We start from the raw sequence: 15,377 nt of genomic DNA on the forward strand, positions 1-15,377 counted from the left end.
GGTTATGGCACAAACAGTAACGCACTTTCAGTTAAGACATGTTTTCATCACAGCCATCATTAACTTTCTCAGCAATCTGTGCTACAGTAGATCTTCTGTAGTATCTGACCAGATAGCCTACCCAATTGCATCAATGAACCATGAGCTCCCATGATCCTGCCCAGGAAACATGATCTGTTGGGAAAACTTGAGGATTGAAGTTGAGAACCACTGCGCTAGAGGGAGAGGTTACAAGTGATACAGGTTGGCAGTAGCCAAAAGGGTAGATATTTACAGGAATCATTGTGATAAAGCCATCATTTAAACAATGAAAATATACAATTGCAGAGACACATACTAAATATTTTATTGTTTTATTTCAAATAGAATAAAACAAAAACTCTTAAAAATATAGATCTTTGGAATAAAGTATATACAGTACACACACACAATTACGTTCAAGAGATTTTTTCAAAGATCGAGCCATAATTGTTACACTACCAGTCTTATTTTTTAAACTGAACCATTGGTACACTCACAAATAGATATAGTTGATCAGCTAACTGCCCCTTCTGTAGTCTGCTCCAAGAATAAAGTAACTGTACTGTGTTATTTACAAGCATGTCCAGAAACCTGGCCTGCTGATGGCTATAGAACGGCAACATCTGGATGGTTATATTTGACTACATATACCATGTTCAGAAAAGATCAATCATGATCATTCATAATTGGACTGGGTGAGATCAGCATAAAGACACAAAACATAATATACTGTCTTCTATGAAAGCATAACTAATAAAATTCTCAAATGAGATTATATATATATTTTTTCCCAATAATTGAGATAATCAACATTTAATCTATATGTGATGTGCATGTGAGTAAAACATTAGGTCCTCCTCAAGTTTTACAGTGTGGTACCAGATATTTGTCAGGAATTGTGTAGTTTACTAAAATCTCCATTCACACCACCAACTTACAGTTCAGGAACATGTACCGACAGTTATATACTGTACTAGTGAGTGTTAGATGCTCACCAACATAAACCAACTGGTATTGTACGTTCACATTTTGCTTTTAATGGCAATTACATTGTACACAAATAGGTTGTTGGGAGACTCAACAGGCATTATACAATACCTGAATCCATGGGCATGATAGATGGTCCTTCAAGTTTAGATCAGGCATGGCTAACCTGTGGTCCTCCAGCTGTTGTGAAACTACACATCCCAGCATGCTTTGCCATAGCTTTAATATTCCCTAATAGCAAAATGGTGGCAAGGCATGATGGGACTTGTACTTTCACAACAGCTGGAGGGCTATAGTTTGGCCATGCCTGCACTAGATGAACCAAACAAACAGTTTCTATTAAGAGATTAATGGTGTCTTCTTCAGATATCAGATAGTACTAAAAAAGGAGCTGTGTCCATTCTAGATTTTGGTACTTATATGTATAAATAAAACCGAAAGAAAAAAGGTATCATTGTGTTATTACAACTGACATTGGGATGAACTGAAACTTTATTAATAGATTAGTTCAGGAAGTGCTGTGATCTCCCTCAAAAATACAATACACCTTCACTGCCACTAATCTAGCCAATTATATAAATCCAACCATTCTTCATAGCCTTGGTGTGGCATGTTCTTTGCAACAAGACGATTCACTCTGTATTTGTGCTCAGTTTTTATTTAAACACTTACTTACAGTGTACACGAGTCTCACTTTCACTGGACATAGAACCAGCATCCTTACAAAGGCATTGCATCTTCCCTCATTTGTTTGGCATGTTTATTAATGAAATACTCAGGTCATAATACAACATTCTTATTAAGAGCAGATTGAGACAATATCACTTCCCAATGATTTCATTCACCAGTTTGTGTATTGCTTATTAAACCAGGTACTAGAACAAGTGAAGTCTAGAACCACTGGCTCAGTGCTCCCTTTAAATATGCATTGCATAAGGTAAATTGCAGGAAGTAGGGTTGTTGGAGACAAATAATAACCTGCCAATCTCCCAGTGCTTGGTACAGAAGTATCCAAGCCACCATATCGTTGATTAGTTAATGAACCAAATTTTTTTGCAAATAAATTACAAAAAAAGACTGTAAAACATCCCATAAAATGCAATGTACGGTGAAAAAAATAAAACTCTGATAGTTGGTGTGACCATGTTCGGCAGTCCCATCCTCCTCTATTTCTTTCTGGGCTGCGATGCCATGTAGATGGCTACGAGGCAGTAGGCGACCCCTCCAACCGTTAATGCCATAGTAGTACGATAAAGAAGTCTATCGGGAAATCCTCGTTTTAAATGTACTGGTAGGCCATCAGGTTTCTTTGGAGACAAAGATAAAATGAAAGTGTCAAAAATGTATGAAATAAAAATCACAATTATTTCAGGAGATGATATTTGGGAAGTGGTGCAAGGAAAATAAAGGATCATAAGACAACGTAAAAGATATTACTAATCTCATAAATCCCTCCCAAGGCAAACACTTCTGCCAATCAGAAATCATCTATTAACTTTCATATGTCAATTCCCCACAGAATATAAACGTCCGTTTGTTAATGAATAATGGTACACGGTGTTTGATATGAGGAAGTTTCATCTGATCATCTCTTAGAACTTATTCAATGTTGCAAATACCATTGCTTACTAGTAATTGGCATCTTTTGCATGCAAATTTCTATCTGAAAAGGAGAGTCCATCATCACATCATTGAACATTAATTTAGCATATTCATAACTAAGAACTCCTATATTGTATAAGATATAGATGCAGTTAATCAGCACCCTGTATAGCCAAGCTATGACGATGTGCACCTAGAAAGCTGGACATGCCAGCTGGCATCACTCAAAAGGTACTGTGAGGCTGGATTTGGAATCTTTACAATATGGCCTTTCAGCAGATTACACACATCAAGGTTATTTGTTTCACCTTATAATTTAGTTGAAACCAAAAGAAAACGTATTTTGAGGATTTTATATCCATCAGCTAGCTCCTTTCACTTTATTATTGGAGTCTAGCATAGGAGAACATTATCCTTTTTTGACAATTACCTGGAACAATTTTTGCAGCTCTGGGACTTTGTTTTTGCCAAGGTATTCAGAAGCAGCTTCACTTGGGAGTTTTGTTGGAGTGGCAAAAATGGGTGCTGGGGCCTCCGGATTAGTGAATGGTCTCAGCCCCTGCAAAAGTAAAATAAATAATGAGATGTAGTGAATTAAGAGTACAGATGGACTGGCAAATATATGTTCAAGACGTTCGTATTACTGAGAAAGGTGGATGGTTAGAAAAGTAGAATAAAAAAAGTTGCTGTTAGCAAAACTTCAATGACCATGTTGTAGATATACCAGGCTTACAAAGCCATTTTGATTAATAGCTTTGACCAATAGATTTTAAAGGGCAATAGCAATTAATGCTGAACCAGGTTTGTTTAACATTAATTACTACAGCTCCATTGGTCGAAAAACAGTGGCTTTGCAAAGCTGATGGATGGTAACCTTTCCATCATGTGTGGCACAGTTGTTAACACTGCAAACAATGCTGAATGGATGGGCACTACAGCAGGCTTACTCCCCCCATCACTATAGCATACCTCCCAACATGACCCTCTCCAGGAGGTTAGCTGACTAAATTACCTAAAATTTCCTTCAATGGAATGAGAGTCCATATGCATCAGGAGACTTTTTCAAATGCAGAGATTGTTATAATTAGAATACAGAAATGTGCCATGTGAGAGCCAGTTGCCATCCTATACAGAATCTTTTGATAACATTTTAAAACAAACATAATTTATGTTTTAGAAGAAACACCTAGAGCAGGGCTGGGCAATAGTGGCCCTCCAGCTGTTGATGAACTACACATCCCAGGATGCTTTGCATTAGTTTGCTATGTGGCCAGGCTGAAACTGATGCAAGGCATGCTGGTATGTGTAGTTCATCAACATCTGGAGGGCCGCTATTGCCCAGCCCTGACCTAGAGGGACATCACAAGACAGGAACAATACACTTGAGTTGTTCCCCCACAGTTCATGCCATACAATGCCAAACCCAATTATTCTTCGAAAAATGTAATGAAAAAAACTTTAAAAGGCACCTGTTCCAGAGATCAGGCCATGAAATCAGCCCAAATTGCATGTCTGGTCTGATGCGAGGTCCCTTGCGCATCGGACCTCAGCCAGAACTGCATGCTGGTCAGACCTCTGATTCCTGGCAGTGGGCGAACAAGTGCGATCCATTACAGGTTAAGGACGGCATGCGATGCTCTGCTGCCCGGAACGGTTCCGGGCAGCTTGCAGGGAATCGGATGGCCATACACTGCTGCAAAACATTGCAGTAGTGTATGGCCAGCTTTACTCTTGGGTGTATAGAAACCACTTTATTAAAAGGTGCCACAGATCTAGCGCCCAAGGATTATGTTATTACGGCAAACCAATCTAGAGCCAAATACTCAGTAAGCTCCAATTGTTTTAATTTAAACTCTGGACCTTCATACACAACAACTGACAATAACAACTGTCCAGGGTGATACGCCGACAGGCCTATTCTGATCTCACAAATGCATAGCTGTAGAGTAGCTGTACAGTATCTGCTTCTTACAAAGCTTTGTTAATGAAAGTCAAGCCAATGAAGTAGGGGAAGCTAGCTCACTTTCTGTTACCAGAGCCAGCATGAGGCTGCAAAGTGTTAACACAAGACAATGAGTTGCCGGTCCCCCTGCCTAAAACAAACCTGTCAGAAGTACTTGTCATTACACCAGACAACAGGAGAGCTGGCCTATTTCTGTCTCGGCACCTCTCGTTGTTATCGTTACAGCCATTTGCTGGAAAATTATCACATAAGGGTGTCTAATGACAAGAAGAAGACTTCCAATGTCAACGTAACCTTGATAGAAGTCACCAAGCTGCAGAGACAACCAACCACGACTAATAACGCAGAGTGTGACCTGAGGCTTGAGACTGAAGGTATTCATCGTCTTGCAGAACTAGTTCCTCCCCTCTTCCAGCAACACATCTTACTTCTTGAAGTACTGTATGCTTAATGCAGAAATGGGATTTATACATGTGCAAAATCTTAATAACATAATTAGTATCATCAGCCTTCAGAAATAAACGTAACTGTCCTCAACATAATTAGCAGAAATTACTCTCAAATTCAATATAGCACAAATTTCCCATCTGGAACCAAAAATACTTATGAATGCTGCTATTCAATAATGTCAACTTAATTTCCAATGGATCTAGGTGTTCCAAATTATAAAAATTAATAAAACCCTGGATAATAACTGCTGCACCACGTACACTGTAAAAGCTTCGCTCAATGAATTCTACAGATGGAGACTTACGAATAACTGCAAATACAAAATGACAGTTAATTACCAATCACTGCTGAACCAGTGCCAGAGCGGAAGAGCAACCACACCTGTGTGCGAGATCAGTGAACATATAGGGGTCCATCCGATTAACCCCGAAGGGTGCGAATTGTCATTCGGATGCAGTTTTCACACTGGAAACGGCACCCAAATTAACCCTTCGCAGGGCCAAATTCACTGAAATTTGCTCGCACCCCTATGGAGGTGAGAGCACTTTTCAGCAAATTCAGCCCGCCCGGTGTCGTGATGATTCGCGCTCGGCGAATCATCCGTACACAACGGGGATAATAGGACAGACCCCATAGAGCAGAGATTCTCTGCCTCGGTCCTCAGGACCCCGACAGTGCACGTTTTCCATGTCTCCACACAGGATCACAAGTGAAATAATTAGCTCCATCTGTGGATATTAAAATGTATCAGTGAGTGCACCTGTGCACATGCTGGGTGACCTAGAAAACGTGAACTGTGTGGGGGTCTTGAGGACTGAGGTTGAGAACCACTGCATTAGAGGGACCACAGCGTTCTGATACACTGGCACTTCTATAATGCTATAGGGCCCAGTCACCTCCACTACGGCCTTCATCACAGGACTAGCGAGCTCTAACCTATTAAATGCTATGTGACTGAAGAGACTGCTCCACAACGATTGTGATTATGTGAATTTAACCCTTTCCCGACGGGGCGTTTTTTGTTAACTTTTCTTTTTTTTTTCCTCCTCGCGTTCAAATAAGCGTAACTTTTTTAATTTTCCGGCTATATAGACACATGAGGGCTTTTTTTTTGCGGGACAAGTTGTACTTTTTAATGGTACCATTTACTATACCGTATAATATTCTGGGGAATCAGGAAATAATTCAATGTGGGGTAAAAAGGAAAAAAAACGCAATTCCACAATTTTGCGCTGGTTACGTTTTTTTTGGAGTTCATAGTTCGTTTAAAATGATGGGTTATCTTTATTCTATGGGTCGTTACGATTCCGGTGATACCAAACTTATATAGTTTTCGTTACGTTTTACCACTAAAAAAAAAAATAGAAAATTTTACGGTTTTTCTAATTTGCGTCGCGTCGCCATGTTCTGCGGCTTATAACTTTTTTATTTTTCCACCTACGGACCTGGGTGAGGGCTCATTTTTTGCGGGCTGAAGTGTACTTTTTAATTAATACCATTATGGGATATGTGCGACTTTCTGATCTCTTTTAGTTACATTTTTTTGGGTAGGCGATGCGACCAAAAAACGTAGTTTTGGCGTTGGGAATTTTTTTCCGTTTACGCCTTTAACCGTGCGGGATAACTAATGTTATATTTTAATAGATCGGACTTTTAGGAACGCGGCGATACCAAATATGTTTATTTTTTTTATTTTTTATTTATATTTGTGAAATGGGGAAAGGGGGGTGATTTGAACTTTTAATATTTTTTTATTTTTTTTTTTATTTTTAAACTTAATTTTTTATTTTTTTTTTACTTTTACTACAAGGCCCCCTAGTGTACTTGACCACTAGGGGGCGCGATCGCCTGTACTAGGTTCAGCCATAGAGCTCTATGGCTGAACATAGTGATTTTCAGCACTTTCTATTACATCCTGCCTCAGGCAGGATGTAATAGGAATGCTGACATGGCCAGCACAGGGGTCTACATTAGACCCCTGGCTGCCATGGCAACCGATCGGCACCCTCCGATCTCGCCGCGGGGGGCCCCGATCGGCGCCGGAGGGGGGCGCCCCCCCTCCGATCAGCTATTTAAGCACTGCGGGCGCTTTGCCCGCGGTGCTTAAAGGGTTAAACGGCCACGATCGGCGAACTCGCCGCTCGTGGCCGTGAGAGCAGGTACCTGGCTGTAATATACAGCCATTACCTGCTCTCTTTCAAGCCAGCTCACTCCGTGAGCTGGCTTGATTCCCCCGCAACCGACATATGACGTACATGTACGTCATGTCGGGAAGGGGTTAAGAAACTGCAATTTCTAAACCACAGGCTATTTGGGTAGCTTAGCATACATTTTCTAAGAAGATTTCCTATCCATCATCCAGCTATCAATTCCCATAATATAGAACAATATTAAAATTAGATTTTATGATTAAATGGTCAAATTTCTCATATAAACATCAATAACAGTGATCCTAAAAACATTTTACAAATTAAATTCAACCAAATCTTGCTATGCAGCATTAATAATGCAGATTAGACATACATAATTATTCATTTACTGCTTGGGCCAAGAGGCAGGGTCACATGGGCGCCTGCTGTGATTGGACAGATTGTGGGTCATCTGACACAGGGAGTTTATTCATACCTGATCGCAAAGCACATTTTTTAGCAAATGGACAAAACTATGTGCACTGCAGGTGGGGCAGATTTGGGTCTTCAAACTGAAATCTAAATTAGTGCAATGCCCCATACAAAGTGCGATTCAGTGTCACTTTCCATTCGATTTGGACTATATAATACAAATCAAATTGAAAGTGACCCTGAATCGCACAGGGTTAGCCGCATGTGAAGCAAATTTGATCCGCGGCACCGGGATAGGAAGCAGAAAGACTGTGCAGGCAAGTATATTTCTGCTTTGATCTGCTAGATCGAAAGGAGGGCTCAATGTAGCATGACAATATAAATTTTATCACACCAGTACATGGTACATTTTGATTTATTGCAACACCCATGGTGGGCATATGAGAACTACTGTACCATAATATCAAATTCTTACATAAACAAATAAGGGTACTTATGTAGTATCTGGGCACCCGATTTTAAAATCGGGTCGGAAAAAATCGCATCCGATATCGCATGCTATCTGATGCGATTTTCCATAGGATTCAATGTTAACATAGTCCTGTTCATTTCCACACTATCCAAGTGGGCATAGAGTTGATTTTATAAAGTGTGGCGAGCGCAGCGAGCCATCGAGCCCGAAGCATGGTGAGTGCAGCGAGCCCCGCGGATTACGTAAAATGTTTTACGCATCCGCTCGCCACGCTTTATGAAATCAACTCTATGCCCACTTGGATAGTTGGGATATGAACAGGACCTTGTTAACATTGAATCCTATGCAAAATCGCATTGAATCGAAATTTTTTCTCTATTAATTGTATTACCATCATACAGATACTACCTTATGAAATAAATATTTCATATATAGAAAAATCAATGCTGTATGACCATTAGCCATTTTATATTTATTTTTATATGTGTATTGTGAAAAGGAACACATACACCGGTTTCAAATGAAGTCTTTGGTTGGTTAGCAGGTCACAGCATACCAGGTCATTTTCACAAGCAAGTGTAGTCAGAGCATGCAGTATACAGGTAATCACAGCATAGCACAGACTCCAGCAAATGCTCCAGTGGTCCCTACCGTAGCCCACACACCAGCTTATCGCTTGGGCAGCTAATCCACCATCAGGAGCATTTAGCCTCTGCCCTGGAAACACATATCAGGAGAGCACAGGTGCTGCTGATTACACAACTCTGCTAATGCCACTGCTTTCAAAACCTGGTCTGGATCCTCCACATATATGCACCTTTTCTTATTGTCCCTGTCAAACTAAGCCACGTCAACCTTTTGTCCCTGTCAAACTAAGCCACGTCGACCTTTTGTCCCTGTCAAACTAAGCCACGTCGACCCTTTGTCCCTGTCGAACTAAGCCACGTCGACCTTTTGTAACTGTCGAACTAAGCCACGTCGACCTTTTGTAACTGTCGAACTAAGCCACGTCGACCCTTTGTCCCTGTCAAACTAAGCCACGTGGACCTTTTGTCCCTGTCAAACTAAGCCACGTGGACCTTTTGTCCCTGTCAAACTAAGCCACGTGGACCTTTTGTCCCTGTCAAACTAAGCCACGTGGACCTTTTGTCCCTGTCAAACTAAGCCACGTGGACCTTTTGTCCCTGTCAAACTAAGCCACGTGGACCTTTTGTCCCTGTCAAACTAAGCCACGTGGACCTTTTGTCCCTGTCAAACTAAGCCACGTGGACCTTTTGTCCCTGTCAAACTAAGCCACGTGGACCTTTTGTCCCTGTCAAACTAAGCCACGTGGACCTTTTGTCCCTGTCAAACTAAGCCACGTCGACCTTTTTAAGGTGTCGACCCTATTACCCATACCCGTCTACTTTATGTGTATATCTGTACACTTGAAGTTTGAGATTGCTTCAGTCTAATTAGCACCCCTCCCTTACCACCCTCAAATTATTTTTAAGCAGGGACCTAGAAGTGACTGCACATTATTCAGACATAATCCAATATAAGTCTACTTGTATAGTTTGTTTTCTTGGGGTAAATGTTTGGGCGCAGGGACTCATGATCTTATCTGTCTACTTAACATATTCAAAAAATTTTTTACCACATTCTACGTTTTTTTAAAACTTTTGTAACACCTTTAACACTCAGCAGCTGCGTTCACATTTTACGCTCTCCCACCCCCAATACCGTGAATAGTAATGATTGCATAGTGCACCTGCATCCCTCCATTTTTCCATAACCAGTTTGGATTCATTCCTAATACCCTGTCAGTCTTTGGGGGTCGATCCTATTAACCCCAAAGAGTGCGGATGATTCACCGAGTGCGAATCATCACGGCACACTGTACAGCGGGGTGCGGTACAGGGGTCCGACAGTCGGGATCCCGACTGGCTGGACCCAGACAGCATGGTGAGCGCATAGGGTGCGAGGTAGGGTTAATTAGGGTGCTGTTTTCAGCATAAAAATAGGGGATAATAGGATCGATCCTAAGTCACCAGAGATATAAAGGTTTTACTGACTCCATTAAACTGGTTTATCCTGCAGTGGGCTGAGAGGAGCGGCTAGTAATACTGCTTCACAGCTCAGAGGTTATGAGATTAGTACACACCAAGCGCCTATCAGTGAGAGATTTGTATGTGCTCCAAATGTATTCACTCCTGTTTCCTGTCAAACTACAAAAGCTTACTAGTAGTTTAAATGGATCCCAACTCTATCATACGTATATTATATTTAGCAGGTGTACACGAGATAGGGAATATAGATTGTAACATCCACTGGTGAATAGACTAGAGGTGAACAACTAATATATTCTCTGTAAAGAACTACAAAATACATCTGCTATATGCAAAGCCAGATTAAGCCTTCGGGGGGCCCGGGGCACTTTAGAAAGGGGAGCCACCTCCTACTTGTCATTACTGGCCGCAAACTGCACATGAAAAGCCTTTGTTCCTCTGTACCTTACTCTGTAGGAGCCCTGACGGGCTCAGCGCTGCCTCTGATTAAAAAGCCTCCCATGAAGAGGCCGCTGCTGCTGCTATCCTTCATGGGCCTGAGAAGCCTATGATGAGCTCCACCAAGTAGAGGTCAGCACAAGCCTCTCTGCCTCTGACCTCTTGTGCAAAGTCTTATGGGACTTAGTCAACTCCTAGTAATGCACTGCACACTTATGCAGTCAGTGTGCCTTGGCACCCGATGCTCAGCACCATTAATCATTGTCACATTGGCAGATGGGTGAAGCTGCAGCACTGCCATGAACAAAACCATTAGCTAAAAAAAAATAAAAAATTGGGTACTTATGTAGTATCTGGGCTGCCGATTTTTTGATTGTATGCCTTAAGTTAAGGCATACAATCAGATGCGATGCGATGCGATATCGCATCGCATCGCATCGCATCCGATATCGGATGCGATGACCCGATTTTTCCATAGGAATCAATGTTAAAATGATTCCTATGGAAAAATGGGTCCTTTTCATACCCCTACTATCCAAGTGGGCATGGAGTTGGATATAAACCTGTAGCGAGCCACCGAGCCCGAAGCGTGGCGAGCGAAGCGAGCCCCGCGAGGGGACGGTATTCGTCCCCTCGCGGGGCTCGCTTCGCTCGCCACGCTTCGCTCGCCACGCTTCGGGCTCGGTGGCTCGCTACGCTCGCCACAGGTTTATATCCAACTCCATGCCCACTTGGATAGTAGGGGTATGAAAAGGACCCATTTTTCCCATTGAATTCCATGTTAAAATGGACTCAGTCCATTTTAACATTGATTCCTATGGAAAAATCGGGTCATCGCATCGCATCGCATCGAATCGCATGGTCGCATGCGATGCGATGCGATCTCCCGATCCGACCCGATTTAGAAATCGGCAGCCCAGATACTACATAAGTACCAAAAATTGTTATTTTGAAAAATACATGCCAACCACAGGGGGCCCCCCTAGATAGAGGGGGGGGGGGGGGGGGCAGGAGTACTGCCCCCCTGTGCCCCCATTATAATCCGGCCCTGGCTATATGAGAAACTTAAATAGCTAAATTATTAACCATAAGTATAGGACCATACATTGATTCAATATAGAATTCACCTGTATAGGAATCATCTTTCATTATTGGGTATACGACATGGTCAAAAGTTTGACCTACACTGACAAAATGTTGACAAGCAATAGGTCCATAAAAAGGTAGACATGAGTTTTTCAGTCAGATAAACTTAACGTTCCACATGGACTACAATTGGGAAATTGTAAAGTGTGCAGAGCAAGTAGAGTAATGGGCCCCATACATCAGTAATCACAATTTATGGATTTCCAGATACAGGGATTTTTTGGCCAGATAAATGGATTCTACAATCTATCTGACTTTGCCCACACATTACAGATTTATTTCAGTGAACAGCAGATTTTTCCATTTAAAGATTGCATCTTCATATCTGGAAATTGCCCAATCGATTGTCGTTTCAGCTGTTCATAATGTAAATAGATGAAGAAGACGAATTGGGAATGCCCACACATATAAAAAAGATCCGCAGATAATACCAGATTATTAAGCAATCGATTGGCGATTTTGATTGGGATTGCCAAAAGGGGAGCCCACACATCTAAAATTAATTGTGGCAATCATCTCCATATCTGAAAATTGTCACAATTAATTACTGATGTATGGGGCCCTTAAGGCACCATGTCCAAACCAAGTAATGTCAGGATAGACGTTACACTAATTGGGGCTCCATTTCCACAGGTGTCAACATAGACACCAAAGAATGTGAGAAACTCATGTTGACCTTTTCATGTGTCAACCATGTACATCTCAACTAAGTGATCTACATCCCATTACTGTTGCCCAGGTGTAAGGCAGGAGACAGTGAGGAGGCTAGCAGCACATGCAGTATACACCACAGAGACACACGCCGGGGTACATCGTAATTCCACACCTACATTATAGTACAGCTGTGCTTTATGCAGATGCCAGAAGACCTGTGAGCTAGCAGTATGGGTACAGCTGCGACCGGCAGGACACGCTTGCGGTGCCCCAGGCCGCCCTGCTGAAGGTCAGGGAGTATCAGACCCAGCACCCGGCGCTCTCCCCCGCACCCTCCTCACCTGCGGACTGTACGCCTCAGCCGGCACCGCCCCGACCAGCTTCTGGGAGAAGCCGCTGAACTTATAGTACATGACGCGGCTGTGTTGGGGCTCTGCGCGGCGTCTGCTGCCGGTCTCCGTCCTCTCCGGCAAGAAGGGCCTGACACCCTTACCCGTCGCAGTGTGATGACGTAGGTGCTGCCCGTGCACCGCCTGCTGTCGTTCTGACAGCTACTGCCCTGTCACGCTTGGGTTCGGGCACGGACCACTCCCGGGTATGGTGTATGCCTCTATCCCGCATGTCTGCGGTCGGCCATGGCTTGTGCCGGGGGGTGTGAGCTGCGGTTACAGGAGCAGGCAGTGCGGCGGGCAGGCGCCTGGAGTCACCTTGTGTTATAGTGTGTGTGCACGCACGAGCTGCCCTGCTGCTGCTGGCCCTGGGTCACCCTCACTCACTGTGTATGTGACATCACATGGTGTGTTACACAGTACACACACTGTGGCTCAATCACCCTGACCTCTACACTGCTATAACAGGCACACCGTGATCCCTGCACAAGAATGCAGCTCACACAGTTCCTGTGTAATAGCACAGCACCATACAGGCGGGGCACCTTCAGGGAAACTTCTTCCTTCCATCATCACTTATTGCTACGATGTACCTGATAAGTGTGAAAATGTAATTTCAATATTTATTTTGCATACCTCCCAACTGTCCCACTAAACGTGGGAGCGTCCCTCCCTCAGCCGGCAGTGTCCCGGACTCCCGGTGGGGTGGGGGAGCGGATTCGGTCAAATTGGGGGCATACTTGCCTTCCTGACCCTCTCCATGCGGGAAAAAATGCTCTGTTCCTGGCCAGGTGATTGCAATCATACATTACCAGGGAAGTCCAGAAACTGAGCATTTTCTCCCGCATGGAGAGGGTCAGGTAGGCAAGTATGCCCCAATCCAGAGGCGCAGTGGCCGAAAACGAGGGCGCGGGCTAATTTGCATAAACTTGAGGGTCCCTATTTTGCATAAGCGCGAGTTTCCCTATTCTTGTATTAAAAAAGTTGGGAGGTATGCTTTTGTATGCCACCTTATGGTCTCCTTGTGGATCTCCCAGGAGGACACAGAGATTTCTGTTTGAGATATAGGGGCCAACGTGTGTATGTATTGTGGGATTATGGGGTACTTGGGATCTACCAATTGTCTATGTTTTCCAAATCACCTGCTGTAGCTGGTGCACTGTCACAGCTGTAGTCATTACTAAAGGCCCCCATAAACTATGCAACTTGGGCCCTGTTTCACCTGATTGCGGTGGATCAGGCTGGGAAATCGCCACAAATTGAATGTTTGTGATTCGATGGGCGGTTCTGTGCGCAGCGCAGCCAGAAATAATATTTGCTGCGCGTAAGATCTCCGGATCAGACCCCCTCCCAGCGGCGGGGAAAGGGGATCGCATGGGATACATCATATGTAGCAGTACTGCATGTGATGTATTGTATTGCGATCCCTGCCACCCAGGGCGGTCTTGGACAACTGGAGAGATTAGATGCGGAAGAAGTTGCATACTGTATGGGCAACTAAACTCACATTTTCAAACATGCTGCATTCGTTCCTACTATAGATCCACAGGTTGCTTGAAAAACATCAACTGTTGGTAGGTCTTGAGGACAGGTTTGGCCACCCCTGTTCTAGGTGCTTAAATAAGGGTCCACCTGCTGCTAGATCATGTTTAAATGAAACAAAGTAGTTTTGATGCTGTCAAAATAAACTGAAAATAAAAGCCTAGCCCGTCTGCAGTGCACTAGTACTACTTCACTTATTGCCTCCCTTATTGCACCATATCTATAAAGGGCAACTAGTCCATACCTCCCAACAGTCCTGATTTTATCGGGACAGTCCCGATTGTCAGGGCCTGTCCCGATGTCCCACCCGCGGGCGGCAGTGTCCCGCGGTGTGGGGGGGCTGTTGGGAGTCCCCCCTGTCAGCTGCTAAGCAGCGGGGAATAAACGCTGTGCGCACAGCGTCTATTCCCGCAGCCAGGGGACTGGGGGCATGGCTAGAGGCTCACAGAGCCTCTGGGTCATGCCCCCATAGCGGCAAAATGGGGGCGTGGCCTCGCGGAAGAGCCGTGAGTATAGGCCACGCCCCAAATTAGGCCACGCCCCCCGAAAATTTCGGCACGCCTCCGGCGCGCAGGAGCATCGTCCCGCATCATGAGGTGACAAAGTTGGGAGGTATGACTAGTCTGCACACCTTGGGTCTTATTCAGATCTGAGCTCAGTACAAATTTGTTTGGAAAATGGGCAAAACCACGTGCACTGCAGGTGGGGCAGATGTAACATGTATAGAGAGAGTTAAATTTGGGTATGGTGTCTTGAAACTGAAAACTAAATTGCAGTGTAAAAATAATGCAGCCAGTGTACCCTGCACAGAAACAAAATAACACAAATCTAACTCTCTCTATACATGTTACATCTGCCCCACCTGCAGGGCACATGGTTTTGCCCATTTTCCAAACAAATTTGTACTGAGCTCAGATCAGAATAAGGCCGCTAGTACAGTCTGAATTGCCTTCTTTTTGCAAGTATAAAGACTGGTCTTCTGGCCTGCAGCACGGTAGCCACAACGTCTCAAAGTCACACCCATTCTTGTGATTTCCCTGCCTCCTGCTAGAATGGACCCTAGCCTCTTTGGCCGCCTCTGCCTCACCTGTGCTATGTACACAG

The 15,377-nt window shown here is 43.7% G+C and overlaps 1 protein-coding gene across 1 annotated transcript; it reads right to left on the bottom strand.

Moving 5' to 3' along the window:
* Positions 1-337: 337 nt before the first annotated feature.
* COX7A2L (cytochrome c oxidase subunit 7A2 like) lies at positions 338-12,971 on the bottom strand. The gene is made up of 3 exons (XM_083175691.1): positions 12,684-12,971; positions 3,041-3,169; positions 338-2,315 (listed from the first exon to the last, which is right to left on the bottom strand). The coding sequence occupies exons 1-3, from the start codon at positions 12,753-12,755 to the stop codon at positions 2,175-2,177; spliced, it is 342 nt and encodes a 113-aa protein (XP_083031817.1). The 5' UTR covers positions 12,756-12,971; the 3' UTR covers positions 338-2,174.
* Between the last annotated feature and the right edge of the window lie 2,406 nt (positions 12,972-15,377).

Source organism: Crinia signifera, chromosome 3, assembly GCF_055691185.1.
Source record: "Crinia signifera chromosome 3, ASM5569118v1, whole genome shotgun sequence".
NCBI lineage: Eukaryota > Metazoa > Chordata > Amphibia > Anura > Myobatrachidae > Crinia > Crinia signifera.